General features: G+C 40.5%; 2 protein-coding genes across 2 annotated transcripts in view; both read left to right on the top strand.

Annotated features, from left to right (window-relative positions):
- Window positions 1-13,231, top strand: part of LOC141332929 (NACHT, LRR and PYD domains-containing protein 3-like) — a 443,961-nt gene that overhangs the window by 260,226 nt on the left and 170,504 nt on the right. The gene's annotated exons all lie outside the window — the stretch shown is intronic.
- On the top strand, window positions 548-10,688 carry arfgap3 (ADP-ribosylation factor GTPase activating protein 3). Its single transcript, XM_073838186.1, has 16 exons — window positions 548-675; window positions 1,098-1,216; window positions 2,076-2,148; window positions 3,548-3,679; window positions 3,764-3,844; window positions 3,938-4,019; window positions 4,102-4,158; window positions 4,238-4,284; window positions 6,262-6,398; window positions 6,487-6,618; window positions 8,002-8,127; window positions 8,208-8,303; window positions 8,405-8,519; window positions 8,867-8,954; window positions 9,092-9,225; window positions 10,132-10,688. The coding sequence occupies exons 1-16, from the start codon at window positions 607-609 to the stop codon at window positions 10,147-10,149; spliced, it is 1,506 nt and encodes a 501-aa protein (XP_073694287.1). The 5' UTR covers window positions 548-606; the 3' UTR covers window positions 10,150-10,688.

Below are 13,231 nucleotides of genomic sequence, written 5' to 3'. Positions count from 1 at the left end.
ACTTTAGGAACACTGTAAATTATTCAAATTGTAAAAAAAATAAATAACTATAGCTTCACAAGTCTTTAACATTACTTGAAAATATTTTGAGGTTTTTATAATTTCTTGTGGAAGTTGATTACATTGCAGGACATGATAAAATCGAATGGCCATATAAATATAGAAGGTGTGTAAAATACAAAATAGTATTTTTAATGTCTAATACCTCTGTTTAAGTGATAAATAAGACCTAAATATATAACTAAAGCCATTTCTTATAAATATGTGACTCATTTCAGAGAAAATATGAGTAAGTGAATCATAGAGACAGGGAAGTCACATTATAACAGCAATGACCCATATACCTGCCACATATTTTGACATTTTATTTCCACATTGAAGTAGACTCTTAATATGTATGATACATCAACAAAAGTAAACCTAGTGAACTGACCAATGAATGTCTGCATCCTGTTGGTTTGTGTGCTGCTGTTTGTATTAGTTCAGCCTGGGCGTGTTTTCCGCCAATCAGCGCGCTCCGTGCGCGTGACGTCACGACTCCAGGAAGTGAGCTGGTGCGGAGCGTTTGTTGCAGACTTTCCTCTCAGTTTCCCCGCAGCTGTAAACATGACGGACCCCAATAAACACGACATCACTGCCATCCTCAAGCGCCTGCGCTCGGTCCCCGCTAACAAGGTGAGTTTGAGCTCCTCACTCCGAGCTCCGCGCTGTTTCTGTGTTGACTGGAGGAAGCAGGAAGAGTTTTGACACGTCACATGTTTATGTCCAACATATGGCAGGAGAACTTGCTGTTTTTAGACAAAACCTTCTGCGTAGTTATTATTAAACGAGCGTTTTTAGTGAAAACAAATGTCCTGATTCACACGGGGAGTTTTGATTGTCCTTCGAACGTTCCTAAACGTGTTTTATACAGACTAACCTGTGCTGTAATTGTACACAAAGTGGACAAATAGAAATTAGATTGTGTTGCTGGACTAAAAAACAACAAAGAATTCTATGACCATAGACTGTTAATTCAAAATATTTGCCATTAAGCATTATGGTGCAGATTTGTATTGGTATTGTTTGTATTCATCTGCTGTGATGTGTGTTGTCAGGTGTGTTTTGACTGCTCTGTGAAGAACCCCAGCTGGGCCAGCATCACATACGGTGTGTTTCTCTGCATTGACTGCTCCGGGACACACCGCTCACTGGGAGTCCATCTGTCCTTCATCAGGTAAAATTTACACTCTTATTTGTAAACTTTACACTTCTACATGGAGAAACAGACAAAACATCTCTTGACAGACTATTATGATAAAAGCCCACAAGAGGGTATTACAGTTTTTCAACAGGGGACAGTATCACCGTCTACCTGTAGGGGTGCACTTATGTTTTCCACAGAACACAGTGAATTTTTAGATCATTTTATATAATCAAAGTTCTCAAGTCGGTGGCGATAGCCCAGTGGGCAAGTGCATTGACATACAGTTGTACTACGGGAGTCCTGACTTCAAATCCAACTCGAGGACCTTTCCTGAACCTACCCCCCCACCCCCCTCTCTCTCCCTCTTCACTTCCTGTCTGCTCTCAACTGTCATATCATAATAAAGGGACCGTTTGTATAAAGCCACTCAGAGTAAAATTTTAGTCTTAGTGTGTCAAAGTTCTAAGAATAATGCAGGGTTTTGGGTTGACATCAAGTGTCCCCTCAGTCAACACGTAAGAACCTATCTTAGACTTTACTGAATGTTGCTTTTAGCTTCTTTATAATAGTCTCCTACTCTTAGATAAGTCCTACTTTTACAAAGAATATTTTGACACTGAAGTGAAAGTTCAGTTAAGTCTATTATTAAGAGCATTTCTGAGTAGTTTTATACATACGGACCCAGAAATAAGTCTTTAAAATAAAGATCTCAAACTCAACTTTATTTATTTTTTCGTTCAATAACCTTTACTCATTACAACTGACCGAATAAATATCCAGCAGCGATGCAGCGTCATTTGTTTGTAGGGTTCACTTACTTTTTCACGGTGCTATCGGTGTTTTTTGCAGTGTCACACTTTGCTGAGATCTGTTCTCTCTGCTGTTGCAGGTCCACTGAGCTGGACTCAAACTGGTCCTGGTTCCAGCTGCGCTGTATGCAGGTGGGCGGCAATGTCAGCGCGGTGAGTGTCTTAGCTATCTATTCTGTCTAACAAAGAAACCTGTGCTAATCATTGGTTCTCACACTGATGTATTCATGATAACTGTTAAATGTCAGTGTTTTGTCGTACACTGAGGAAAATAATTATTTGATCCCCTGCTGATTTTGTACGTTTGCATTTTAAATAAGTGAAATAAGTATTTGACCCCTTCGCAAAACGTGACTTAGTACTCGGTGGCAAAACCCTTGTTGGCAATCACAGAGGTCAGACATTTCTTGTATTTGTCCATAAGGTTTGCCCACATCTCAGGAGGGATTTTGTCCCACTCCTCTTTGCAGATCCTCTCCAAGTTATTAAGGTTCTGACGCTGAAGTTTGGCAACTAGATCCTTCAGCTCCCTCCACAGATTGTCTATGGGATTTAGGTCTGGAGACTGGCTAGGCCACTCCAGGACCTTCATGTGCTTCTTCTTGAGCCACTCCTTTGTTGCCTTGGCTGTGTGTTTTGGGTTATTGTCATGCTGGAAAACTCATTTTCAGCTGAGGAAGGGAGGTTTTTACCCAAGATTTGACGGTACATGGCCCTGTCCATCGTCCCTTTGATGAGGTGCAGTTGTCCTGTCCCCTTAGCAGAAAAACACCCCCAAAGCATAATGTTTCCACCTCCATGTTTGACAGTGGGGATGGTGTTCTTGGGGTCATAGGCAGCATTCCTCCTCCTCCAAACACGGCGAGTTGAGTTGATGCCAAAGAGCTGGATTTTGGTCTGATCTGACCACAACACTTTCACCCAGTTCTCCTCTGAATCATTCAGATGTTGATCGGCAAACTTCAGACGGCTGTACATGTGCTTTCTTGAGCAGGGGGACCTTAAGACCTTCAGTCCGTAGTGTGTTACCAATTGTTTTCTTGGTGAATATGGCCCAAGCTGCCTTGAGTTCATTGAGGAGATCCTCCCGTGTAGTTCTGGGATGATTCCTCAGCATTCTCTTGATCATTGAAACTCCACGAGGTGAGATCTTGCATGGAGCTCCAGACTGAGAGAGGTTGACAGTTTCTTTAATTTGTGAATAATCACACCAACTGTTGTCACCTTCTCTCCAAGCTGCTTGGCGATGGTCTTGTAGCCCATTCCAGTCTTGTGTAGGTCTACAATCTTGTCCCTGACATCCTTGGACAGCTCTTTGGTCTTGGTCATGGTGGAGAGTTTGGAATCTGATTGATTGCTTCTGTAAACAGGTGTCTTTTATACAGGTAACAAGCTGAGATTAGGAGCACTGCCTTTAAGAGAGTCAGATCATGACCTGTATAAAAGACACCTGGGAGCCAGAAATCTTGCTGAACGATGGGGATCAAATACTTATTTCCCACACTGTTTTTAGTGTTTGTGATGAGCTCCAATGTAAGTGCTTTCCCTGCAGAGAGCCTTCTTCAGTCAGCATGGCTGTACCACCAATGCAGCCAACGCCAAATACAACAGCAGAGCAGCGTTGCTGTACCGAGAGAAAATCAAGAATCTGGCCACACAGGCCACCAGACAACACGGCACAGAGGTACATACAAACACACATGCGTTCAGAGTCAAACCCAGAGCTCCTCAGTCATGTTCATGCTCATGTTGTTATCTGTGTGTTCAGTTATGGCTGGACAGTCAGGCTCCTCTGTCACCCACGTCACCCCTCGACAAACAAGTGGACTTCTTCGCCCAGCTCACCCAGGTGAGGAACAGCCCAGTTTCCATGTAATATAACACATGGATAATTTATCTTATTTAGGTTTCAAAACTGTCTGGGTTTGCCGTTTTCCCCCAGACTCCCCTGAACGAAGAAATCGGTGTTCAGCTGAACACCAGTCAGCTACAGAACACAGTTCTTGAGGATAAAAATAATAACGGTATGATAAGTGAGGAAACACGGTGTGCTCACATCAATGATGTTTTGTGTTTCTAGATGTTTTTGTCTTTTTTTGAGCACAGGTGAGAGTGAGGTGGGTCCCAGTGTGGAGCAGCTCAGTGCGTCTCCAACATCCGCAGGTAAAACTCGTCATCCTCCTCACTCACACATACATAACTGTCATAACTGTGTGATGAACATCTGACTGTCCTCTCACAGAGCCATTCTCTCTGCTCAAGAAGAAACCCACCACAGGAAAGAAATCGGTGAGTTTCCTGGCAGCGCTTTGTAGCCGGCCAATGGTGCAACCCTAAAAATCTGCTTGATTATTATTCATAAATATGTCAAAATGCAGACATACACACATTGACAGGGTTCGTACAAGGTGCTCGGAGTGCTTGAATTTGTCTTGAAATTTAAGGCCTGAAAAACCCATGAAAATATCAACATTCCTGAAAAGGTACTTGAAAAATGCTTGAATTATAGAAAGACAATGTGTGTTTTTTTTTTTCCGCAAACTAGTTAATGTCATAAAACTAGCAAGCTAAGCCAGTAGTATAATATGGCTTAAGATCCAAAATGAGGAACAGATGATCTGAATCAAGTCATATGAGTCATTTAAGCTGGATCATCTCCGATTGTTTTAAACTCACGACTTCGATCGTTCATTTTACTAGCAAAAGCCAGATTAAATTAAAAGCCTTTCATTTTCGAATTTCAATATCAAATATTTTAAATGATTTTAAAAAGCAAGTATAGGGATATACATCAAACTGAGCTTTTCGAAACTCAGAGTCAATTAAACCAATGAGTCTCAAAATTATTCAGTTTCGAAGAGCTCTAATTGGATAGCAAATCATTTGTTTTCAATCGGGGCTTCAAAATGCGTGTTGAGAATCATTTGATTTAGAGCTCAACTTCGCGTATAGCAAATCATTTGATTTGAATCATTCAATTTGCGAAATGATTCACAAACCCGTTCCGATCAAAATCATTTTGCGAATTGAATGATTCAAATCAAATGAGTTGTGGTGCGCGTAGTTCCGATCTAAGTCAAATGATTCACGATTCGGTGCTCAGAGTCCTGATCTGAATGGTTTGTGAATCATTATTCATATCTGCGCATATCGGAGTGCGGACCAAGAATCATTCGATTTAGATTGAAATCTTGGAGCAGGTTTGTGAATCTTTTGATTCAGAATGGAACTTTAGTGTGGGTCCATGAATCATTTAAATCAGTTCGGGACTTCGGAGCGCATATCATGAATTATGTTTCAGATCAGGAATTCAGAGCAGTTTTGCAAATCTTGTTTCAGATTTTTTTTTTCTTGAACAGTAGAAAACATCAAGCATTTAAAGCACATAATGCGAATCATTTGATTCAGAATGGGACTTTAGTGTGGGTTCATGAATCATTTGAATCAGTTCGGGACTTCAGAGAGCAAATGGTGAATCGTGTTTCAATCTTTTTTCAGATTTCTTTTCTTAAACAGTAGAAAACATCAAGTAATTCAAGCATGGAACGCGGATCATGAATCACTAATTGTTTGATTCAGAATGGGACTTTAGTGTGGGTTCACGAATCATTTGAATCAGTTTGGATTAAAGCAATTAAAGCCTGGAACACGAATCGTGAATCATTTAATTCAGTTCAGGTGAATCATGTTTCAGATCAGCAGATTTTGCGAATCTTTTTAAAAATTTTTCTCTTCAACAGTAGAAAACATCAAGCATTTAAAGCACAGAATGCGAATCATGAATCATTTGATTCAGAATGGGACTTTAGTGTGGGTTCACGAATCATTTGAATCAGTTCAGGACTTCGGAGCGCATACGATGAATTATGTTTTAGATCAGGAATGCAGTACGGTTTCGCAAATCTTTTTTTTCTTTCTTAAAAAGTAGAAAACAAATGATTAAAGCAGTGACATTATAATAACAAAACAAGGCAAAAAGTAAGAACATACGCAAATACAAATCCCTGGTTTTACTATAGTAAAATCTTTTTTTTTTTTTTTTTGAAAGATAATTTTTATATGCAAGATGTCCTTGAAGTCCTTGAAAATCCAAAAAGTAGTGCTTGAAAGTCCTGTAATTTCCTTTGACAGTATCTGTATGAACCCTGCATTGACGACTTCTGTAATGACCGCACATTTCTAAGAGTTTGACCTGTGTTTTTGATATAACTGAATATGCAGTCTGGAGCTCTTCGTTTGGTGATTGTTTGTGTGTGATTGAATCAGATGGGCAGCAGGAAGGCCGGTCTGGGCGCTCAGAAGGTCAGCAGTCAGAACTTCAGTGTGCAGCAGAAGAGAGCTCAGGCCGAGGACAGACTGCAGGAGGAGATGATGAGCTCAGAGAAGAGCAGCACTGAGCCTGAGTGAGTGAGACACTACAGGCATCTGGAGATCAGACTCACAGTCACAAATCATGAGCGTCTGCTCATCCTGAGCTCTGTTTGTGTGCAGAGTGTCGTCTCTGAGTCGCGCCTATGAGAGTTTGGAGGTGCAGAGGAGGAGAGATGACCAGAAGCTGAGTCGTATGGATGGCAAGAAGAAGGAGCAGGCGGAGCGGCTCGGCATGGGCTTCAGCGGACGCAGGTCAGCGCTGATCCATACGACTACTCCTTTGCATTTTTTTTTTCTTCTCTCTAGCTTGTTTTCCAATAAATAAAATATGGCTGGCTGTTTAACAAATTGATTTGGTTCCAATCACATCTCATTGACTTAAAATCACACTCTGCCTAAGCTCAGATTTTCTTGGTCCATATCACACTTTGTCCACATTTGTGAACCTGGACCACAAAACCAGTCATAAGTTATTTTTTTTTTTTGAGATTTGTATATGAAAAAACAGGCTTTTCACTGATGTGTGGTTTGTTAGGATAGGACAATGTTTGGCTGGGATACAACTTTGAAAATCTGGAATCTGAGATAGAGCCCTGCATTTGAGCCAATGGGCCCTGACGTTTTTACACCCTTGGGGCCAATTTTCACATCATAGTTCTGGAGCAGGCCATGCCTCGGGCCTGTTTCAGGCTTCTCATTAGACATCCATCGACTAGTGATGAAAAAACTATTGCCGTTCTGGTGGAAACAACACAAAACCTTTAGAGAGAAGTGCATCTTTATGGATTATGATTAAGATGAAAGAGTTTTGGGTTTTGATTTATTTTATTTAAGTAGTAATTTTAAGCTTTCTATAGATATATTTATCATGTCAATGAGTTTTGGTTCATTTTTGCGAAGCACTTCAAGACGAGACGGCAGAAAGTACATGTTCGTTTTCTTTATTTTACAAAAGCACAACCTTTTGTTGATCTTGTGAGTGCACACAAATATAAGTAGACCCTTAACAGTTCTGAAGGATGTATTACTTTTACTTTTTCTCTTTATGAGCAAAAATGACGGTGTATCTACTGAAAAAAATGCAAGTGATCGCGCTAAAGCCTCCATGTTCTGGTTCCACTCTACACACATACTATATATATATATATATATATATATATATATATAATATATATAGCACACATTAATCTAGGTTTAAGGTTTAAACATTGTTATATGCTTTAACTGTTTTATATCTAAAGATTACATTTTATTTGTTTACTGGCCATTGCATGCAATCGCAAACTACAGCATATTTAAATAATTTGGCTATTTGCTGTGAAAACCAATTTCGGGTTAGGTTCAAGCTCTAAATTTAACAGTGCCGCTGGGGCCAGGTTGGGTCAGAAGATCTCTGGTTCGGGCTTCAGGTTAAAGCCCATGGAGAACTCTAATGAGATGTGAGTGTGGGCGGAGTTTACTCTCGTCCAATGTGTTTTGAGTGTGGGCGGAGTTTACTCTCGTCCAATGTGTTTTGAGTGTGGGCGGAGTTTACTCTCGTCCAATGTGTTTTGAGTGTGGGCGGAGTTTACTCTCGTCCAATGTGTTTTGAGTGTGGGCGGGGCTAAGTCAGCCATCTCCTGCTGTGTTTTCCAGTGGTCTGTCTCACTCAGTGATGGAGGACATGCAGATCATCAAGCAGGAGTCTCCGGCTCTGAGCTCCTCCAGCAGGAGAGTATATCAGGAGGAAGAGGAGCAGGAGGACAGGCACTTCTCCTCCAGGTGACGCTTCATTCCTGACCCTCTGACACATTCGTATCTCCCGCTGTATGTTCATGAGCGTGTCCTACATGTTCTCACAGGCTCATGGATGAAGATGCTGAATCACCAGATCAGTTTTTCACTCAGTGGTCAGGATCCACAAAGCAGTCTGACATCTACATGGACCCAGAGGAGAGGTCTGTAGAGTCAAGCCTCTCTCTGTATCAGGAACTAGTCCTCGTTCCTCTGTCTGAATCCCAGCAGTCAGTGCAGTGTTTGACCAATGTTTGTGTCTCAGGGTCTCAGCGAGGAGGAAGGAGCCGCAGTCCGTCTCTGACGACGCTCAGAGGAAGTTTGGCGACGCCAAAGCTATTTCATCAGACATGTTCTTCGGGAAGCAGGACAACGCAGAGGTGAAGCGCTGTGGACAAACACCACAGACAAACACGAGCTCTGTGTTCTTCAACTCTTACTAAATTGACTGGAGAAGAAACATGCTAGCAACATGCTAGAAACATGCTAATCATGCTTGAAAAATGCTAACAACATGCTAATCATGTTAGAACGTGCAATCAATCTATCTGAAAGACTGTTTGCCTTCAAAACATTCAAGCTTTAAAACTCCTTTAAACTGCAGTCTATTTCAGACTGAAAACTGTCAAAACTTTTCAAATCTCTCAAAACGTTTACAGCTTTTTCAAACTTTAGTTTCATCCTGCCAAAATTAGTTTAATGTAGTTCTGTGCTGTTGTGATTGCAGTATGAGGTTCGTGCGCGGCTGGAGAATTTCTCCAGTAGTTCAGCGATCAGCTCCGCCGATCTGTTTGACGAACAGAAGAAAACAGCAGGTGTGTGGATAACTGGAGTGTAATCATGAGGTTATTTATCCTGAGAACACTGTATTCATCTGACATGTCCTTTAGCTCATATATAACACAGATCATGTGATGATGATGATGATGATGAAGTGTGTGTTGTGTGTCAGCGGTGTCCGGCGGCTCCTACAGCTTGAGGAAGGTTCTGCCTGCGGTGCCGGACATGATGCAGTTCAAGAGCGGGGTTCGCTCTGTGGCCGGAAAGCTGTCAGTCATGGCCAGCGGAGTGGTGTCCACCATACAGGTACCCCTAACTAACCCATATTTAACCCATAACTAACCCATATTTAACCCATAACTAACCCATATTTATAACTAACCCATATTTAACCCCTAACTAACCCCTAACTAACCCATATTTAACCCATAACTAACCCCTAACTAACCCATATATAACCGCTAACTAACCCATATTTAACCCATAACTAACCCATATTTAACCCCTAACTAACCCATAACTAACCCATATTTAACCCCTAACTAACCCATATTTAACCCCTAACTAACCCATATATAACCGCTAACTAACCCATATTTAACCCATAACTAACCCATATTTAACCCCTAACTAACCCATATTTAACCCATATATGTGACCCTGGAGCACAAAACCAGTCTTAAGTCGCTGGGGTATAATTGTAGCAATAGGCAAAAATACATCGCATGGGTCAAAATTATTGATTTTTCTTTTATGTCAAAAATCATTAGGAAATTAAGTAAAGATCATGTTCCATGAAGATTTTTTTGTAAAATTCCTACTGTAAATATATCAAAATGTAATTTTTGATTAGTAATATGCATTGTTAAGAACCTAATTTGGACAACTTTAAAGGTGATTTTCTCAGTATTTTGATTTTTTTGGAACCCTCATGTTCCAGATTTTCAAACAGATGCATCTCCGCCAAATATGGTCCTATCATAACAAAGCAGACATCAATAGAAAGCTTATTTATTGAGTATTCATGTGACGTATACATCTCAGTTTTGTAAAATTTAACCTTATGACTGGTTTTGTGGTCCAGGGTCACATATAACCCCTAACTAACTGCTAACTAACCCATATTTAACCCCTAACTAACCCATATTTAACCCATAACTAACCCTTTACCTGTCTGGATGTGCTCTTCATATCTGTGTTTTCCTCCTGCAGGATCGCTACAACACTTGAGCCTGGGTTCTCTGCTCCTGGAGAATCTGCTTCTGAATCCATCGGTCAGCTCTGTCCACTTTCTGCCGTATATATATACATGTATCATTTAGCCAGGCAACGTTTGATTGGGATTTTGTTGGTTTAATGTTGCAGCTTGAGTTTTGACTGAGGGAACCAAAGTTAAACGTTTGCACTCGTTGCTCAGATTGCACTATTATTAGGAGAATCATAAACACCACTAAATTACATTTGTGAGTGCGTTTGTTTATGATCATGAAGAAAGAGAACATCGTCACGCTCATGTCAGAAAAGCTTTATATGATTTGTAATGTAGCATTGCATATGTGATGAAGATGAAGATGAAGATGAAGTTGATGAAGACGGGTCGTTTCGCACACTACAACCGTGACAATCGTTCACCTGAAGCCTTATTCATCTCATTGCCTTAATATCTCTGTTTGTTTATCATATCTCTGTTTATCTTGCTTTGTCATTTATGAACTTAAGAGGGTGGTTTAAAGGTGGCGGGTGATTTATGTGGAAATTGGTTGAATTCAATAAAGACTTTATTGAAATTCATTGACTTTTTGAAATTTAAGGCCTGGAAAACCCTTAAAAATGGCAGTATTTCTGAAGAGGTGCTTGAAGTGCTTAAATTATTGAAAGACGGTGTATGAAATATGTTTAATTTAGTCAATAAGCTCTTATCTTTTTATGCAAAATTCACTAAATTCAAAAAACATAATACCTTTTTTATTTATTTCAGTTAATGTCTAACTAGCGAGCTAAGTCAGTGCCCAGCTAACAATTTTTGGTTCCCAGAACATTCTGGGAACGTTAACGTTCTGGCAACGTAAGCTTTTGGTTCTCAGAATGTTCTGGCAACGTTAGCTTTTGATTCTCAGAACATTCGCTTTTGGTTCTCAGAACGTTCTGGGAACGTTAGCTTTTGGTTCTCTGAACGTTAGCTTTCGGTTCTCAGAACGTTAGCTGTTGGTTCTCAGAAAGTTAGCTTTTGGTTCTCAGAACGTTCTGGGAACGTTAGCTTTTGGTTTTCGGAACGTTAGCTTTTGGTTCTCAGAACGTTCTGGGAACGTTAGCTTTTGGTTCTCAGAACGTTAGCTTTTGGTTCTCAGAACGTGTTACGACCTTCAATGGAAATTTGTCTAGGAATTTAAAAGGAGTAACATTGAGATGACCAAAGAAGAAGCTGGTAGTAAAAGTGGCAAGAGAAACTCAGGACATCAAATTAGCACCGCAAAAGATTTATTGCTCCCAAAACCATGAATATTTACAAACATTTAAGAAAATAATATTAAACAATTACTAATTTATATAACCAAGACAAACGGGAGAGGAACGGAAAGTAGCGCTAGAAATCAAAGAAATAAACATAACAAAAAGACCCCACTATATCCACCCGGTCCTCTAAATAAGAAAACAAAAATGTGGAAAAGAAATCTTCCGCGCAAATGCGCCCTAAACTTACACTAACTATAAAAACACAAAAATACACATTTAGCGCACTTACTAAACTGGTGTGTCTAATACAGAGAAAATCCTGCGTGCAAGATATGTATATCACGTGACTTACTAGGCTGTTCCAGGTCTCCCTTGTCTGTAGACCGCAATTAGATCACAAATTTAAGTGGAGCAAAAACAAGCGGGCTAAAGGTGTCAAAGACACATAACATCATGTTCATCATGAACGTAGATGTCACAAGTGACATAACTTTTACACAGGTCATTCCAACAAATCTCACGCTAATCTCGTAAGCATTAACATCGTAGCAGATAAACAAATAGTCAGTGACACCAAAAGTTAAAAAACACACGCCAAGTCAAACAGCTCATATCTTCCAGGTGCCGCGTCCAATTTAAAGGTCTCTTGGCAGATCACGATTGGCAGAGATGACACACCGTCACGGATACCCAACGATGATTGACAGCCACACCAGCGAATAGCGTTCCAAAGGTAGGCGGTACCTAGGAGCGCTTAAAAGGTGACAGAATAGAAAAGAGAACATACACAAGAAAAACAGTGTACAGTTCGTAACACTTCCCCACTTAAGAATAAACTCTTTTGGAAGAACAAAAAGTTTAAACTCTTGAAAGAGCATCCGTTAAGACGTTGTCAACGCCCCTCTTGTGTCTTATATCCAAATTGTAACTCTGCAGAAAGAGTGACCACCGAGTCAATCTCTGATTATGATTGTACAACTTTGATAGAAATGTCAAAGGACTGTGATCCGTAAAAACTACCAAAGGTTGCACACTAGATCCAACATAAACCTCAAAATGTTGTAATGCAAAGATGAGAGCAAGCGTCTCCTTTTCAATGACTGAATAGTTTAACTGATTCTTGTTAAATTTCCTAGAGAAATAGCTTACTGGATGAGCTATACCCTGCTCATCATCCTGTAACAAGACAGCACCAGCCCCGACATTACTTGCATCCACCTCAAGTTTAAATGGACGTTCTAACTCAGGAGCTGCAAGAACAGGTGAACTACTTAATAGTGTTTTCACACTCTCAAATGCGTATTGGCATTCTGCATTCCACACAAAAGCAGTAGAAGGACTTAAAAGTGAAGTTAAAGGACTAACCACAGACGAGAAGTTTCTACAGAAGCTGCGGTAGTATCCAGCCATTCCGAGAAATCTTCGGAGTTCACGTCGCGTCGTGGGAATCGGAAACTTCGATATAGCCTCGACTTTCGCTTCAACTGGTCGAACCTGACCATGCCCAACCTCCTTTCCCAGATACATCACCTTAGCCTGACCAAACTCACACTTGGCCAAGTTAAGAGTTAAGGAAGCACTTGCAAAACGCTCAAATACAGCGCGTAATGACTTCATGTGTTCATTCCAATCTCTGGAATAAACAACAACATCATCCAAATAAGCACTACAATTAGGAATGCCGACTAAAACTGTATTTACTAATCTCTGAAAAGTTGCGGGCGCGTTTCTGAGACCGAACGCCATGGCCGTATATTGTGCAAACGAATCAGGTGTAATAAAAGCAGCAATTTCAGAAGCTCTGGGCGTGAGTGGTACTTGCCAGTAGCCTTTAAGCATATCTAATTTACTCACAAAT

This window comes from Garra rufa, chromosome 4 (assembly GCF_049309525.1).
Source record: "Garra rufa chromosome 4, GarRuf1.0, whole genome shotgun sequence".
NCBI classification, from domain to species: domain Eukaryota; kingdom Metazoa; phylum Chordata; class Actinopteri; order Cypriniformes; family Cyprinidae; genus Garra; species Garra rufa.
The sequence above is the reverse complement of the archived record's forward strand: the minus strand, read 5'-3'. Positions and strand labels throughout refer to the sequence as shown.

Bases quoted from the DNA above. Each gene is read 5' to 3' on its own strand.
- arfgap3 (XM_073838186.1), top strand. From the start codon at position 607: ATGACGGACCCCAATAAACACGACATCACTGCCATCCTCAAGCGCCTG. The intron at 1,217-2,075 runs GTAAAATTTACA...CTGCTGTTGCAG, and splicing joins GTCCATCTGTCCTTCATCAG to GTCCACTGAGCTGGACTCAA. The intron at 6,399-6,486 runs GTGAGTGAGACA...GTTTGTGTGCAG, and splicing joins AAGAGCAGCACTGAGCCTGA to AGTGTCGTCTCTGAGTCGCG.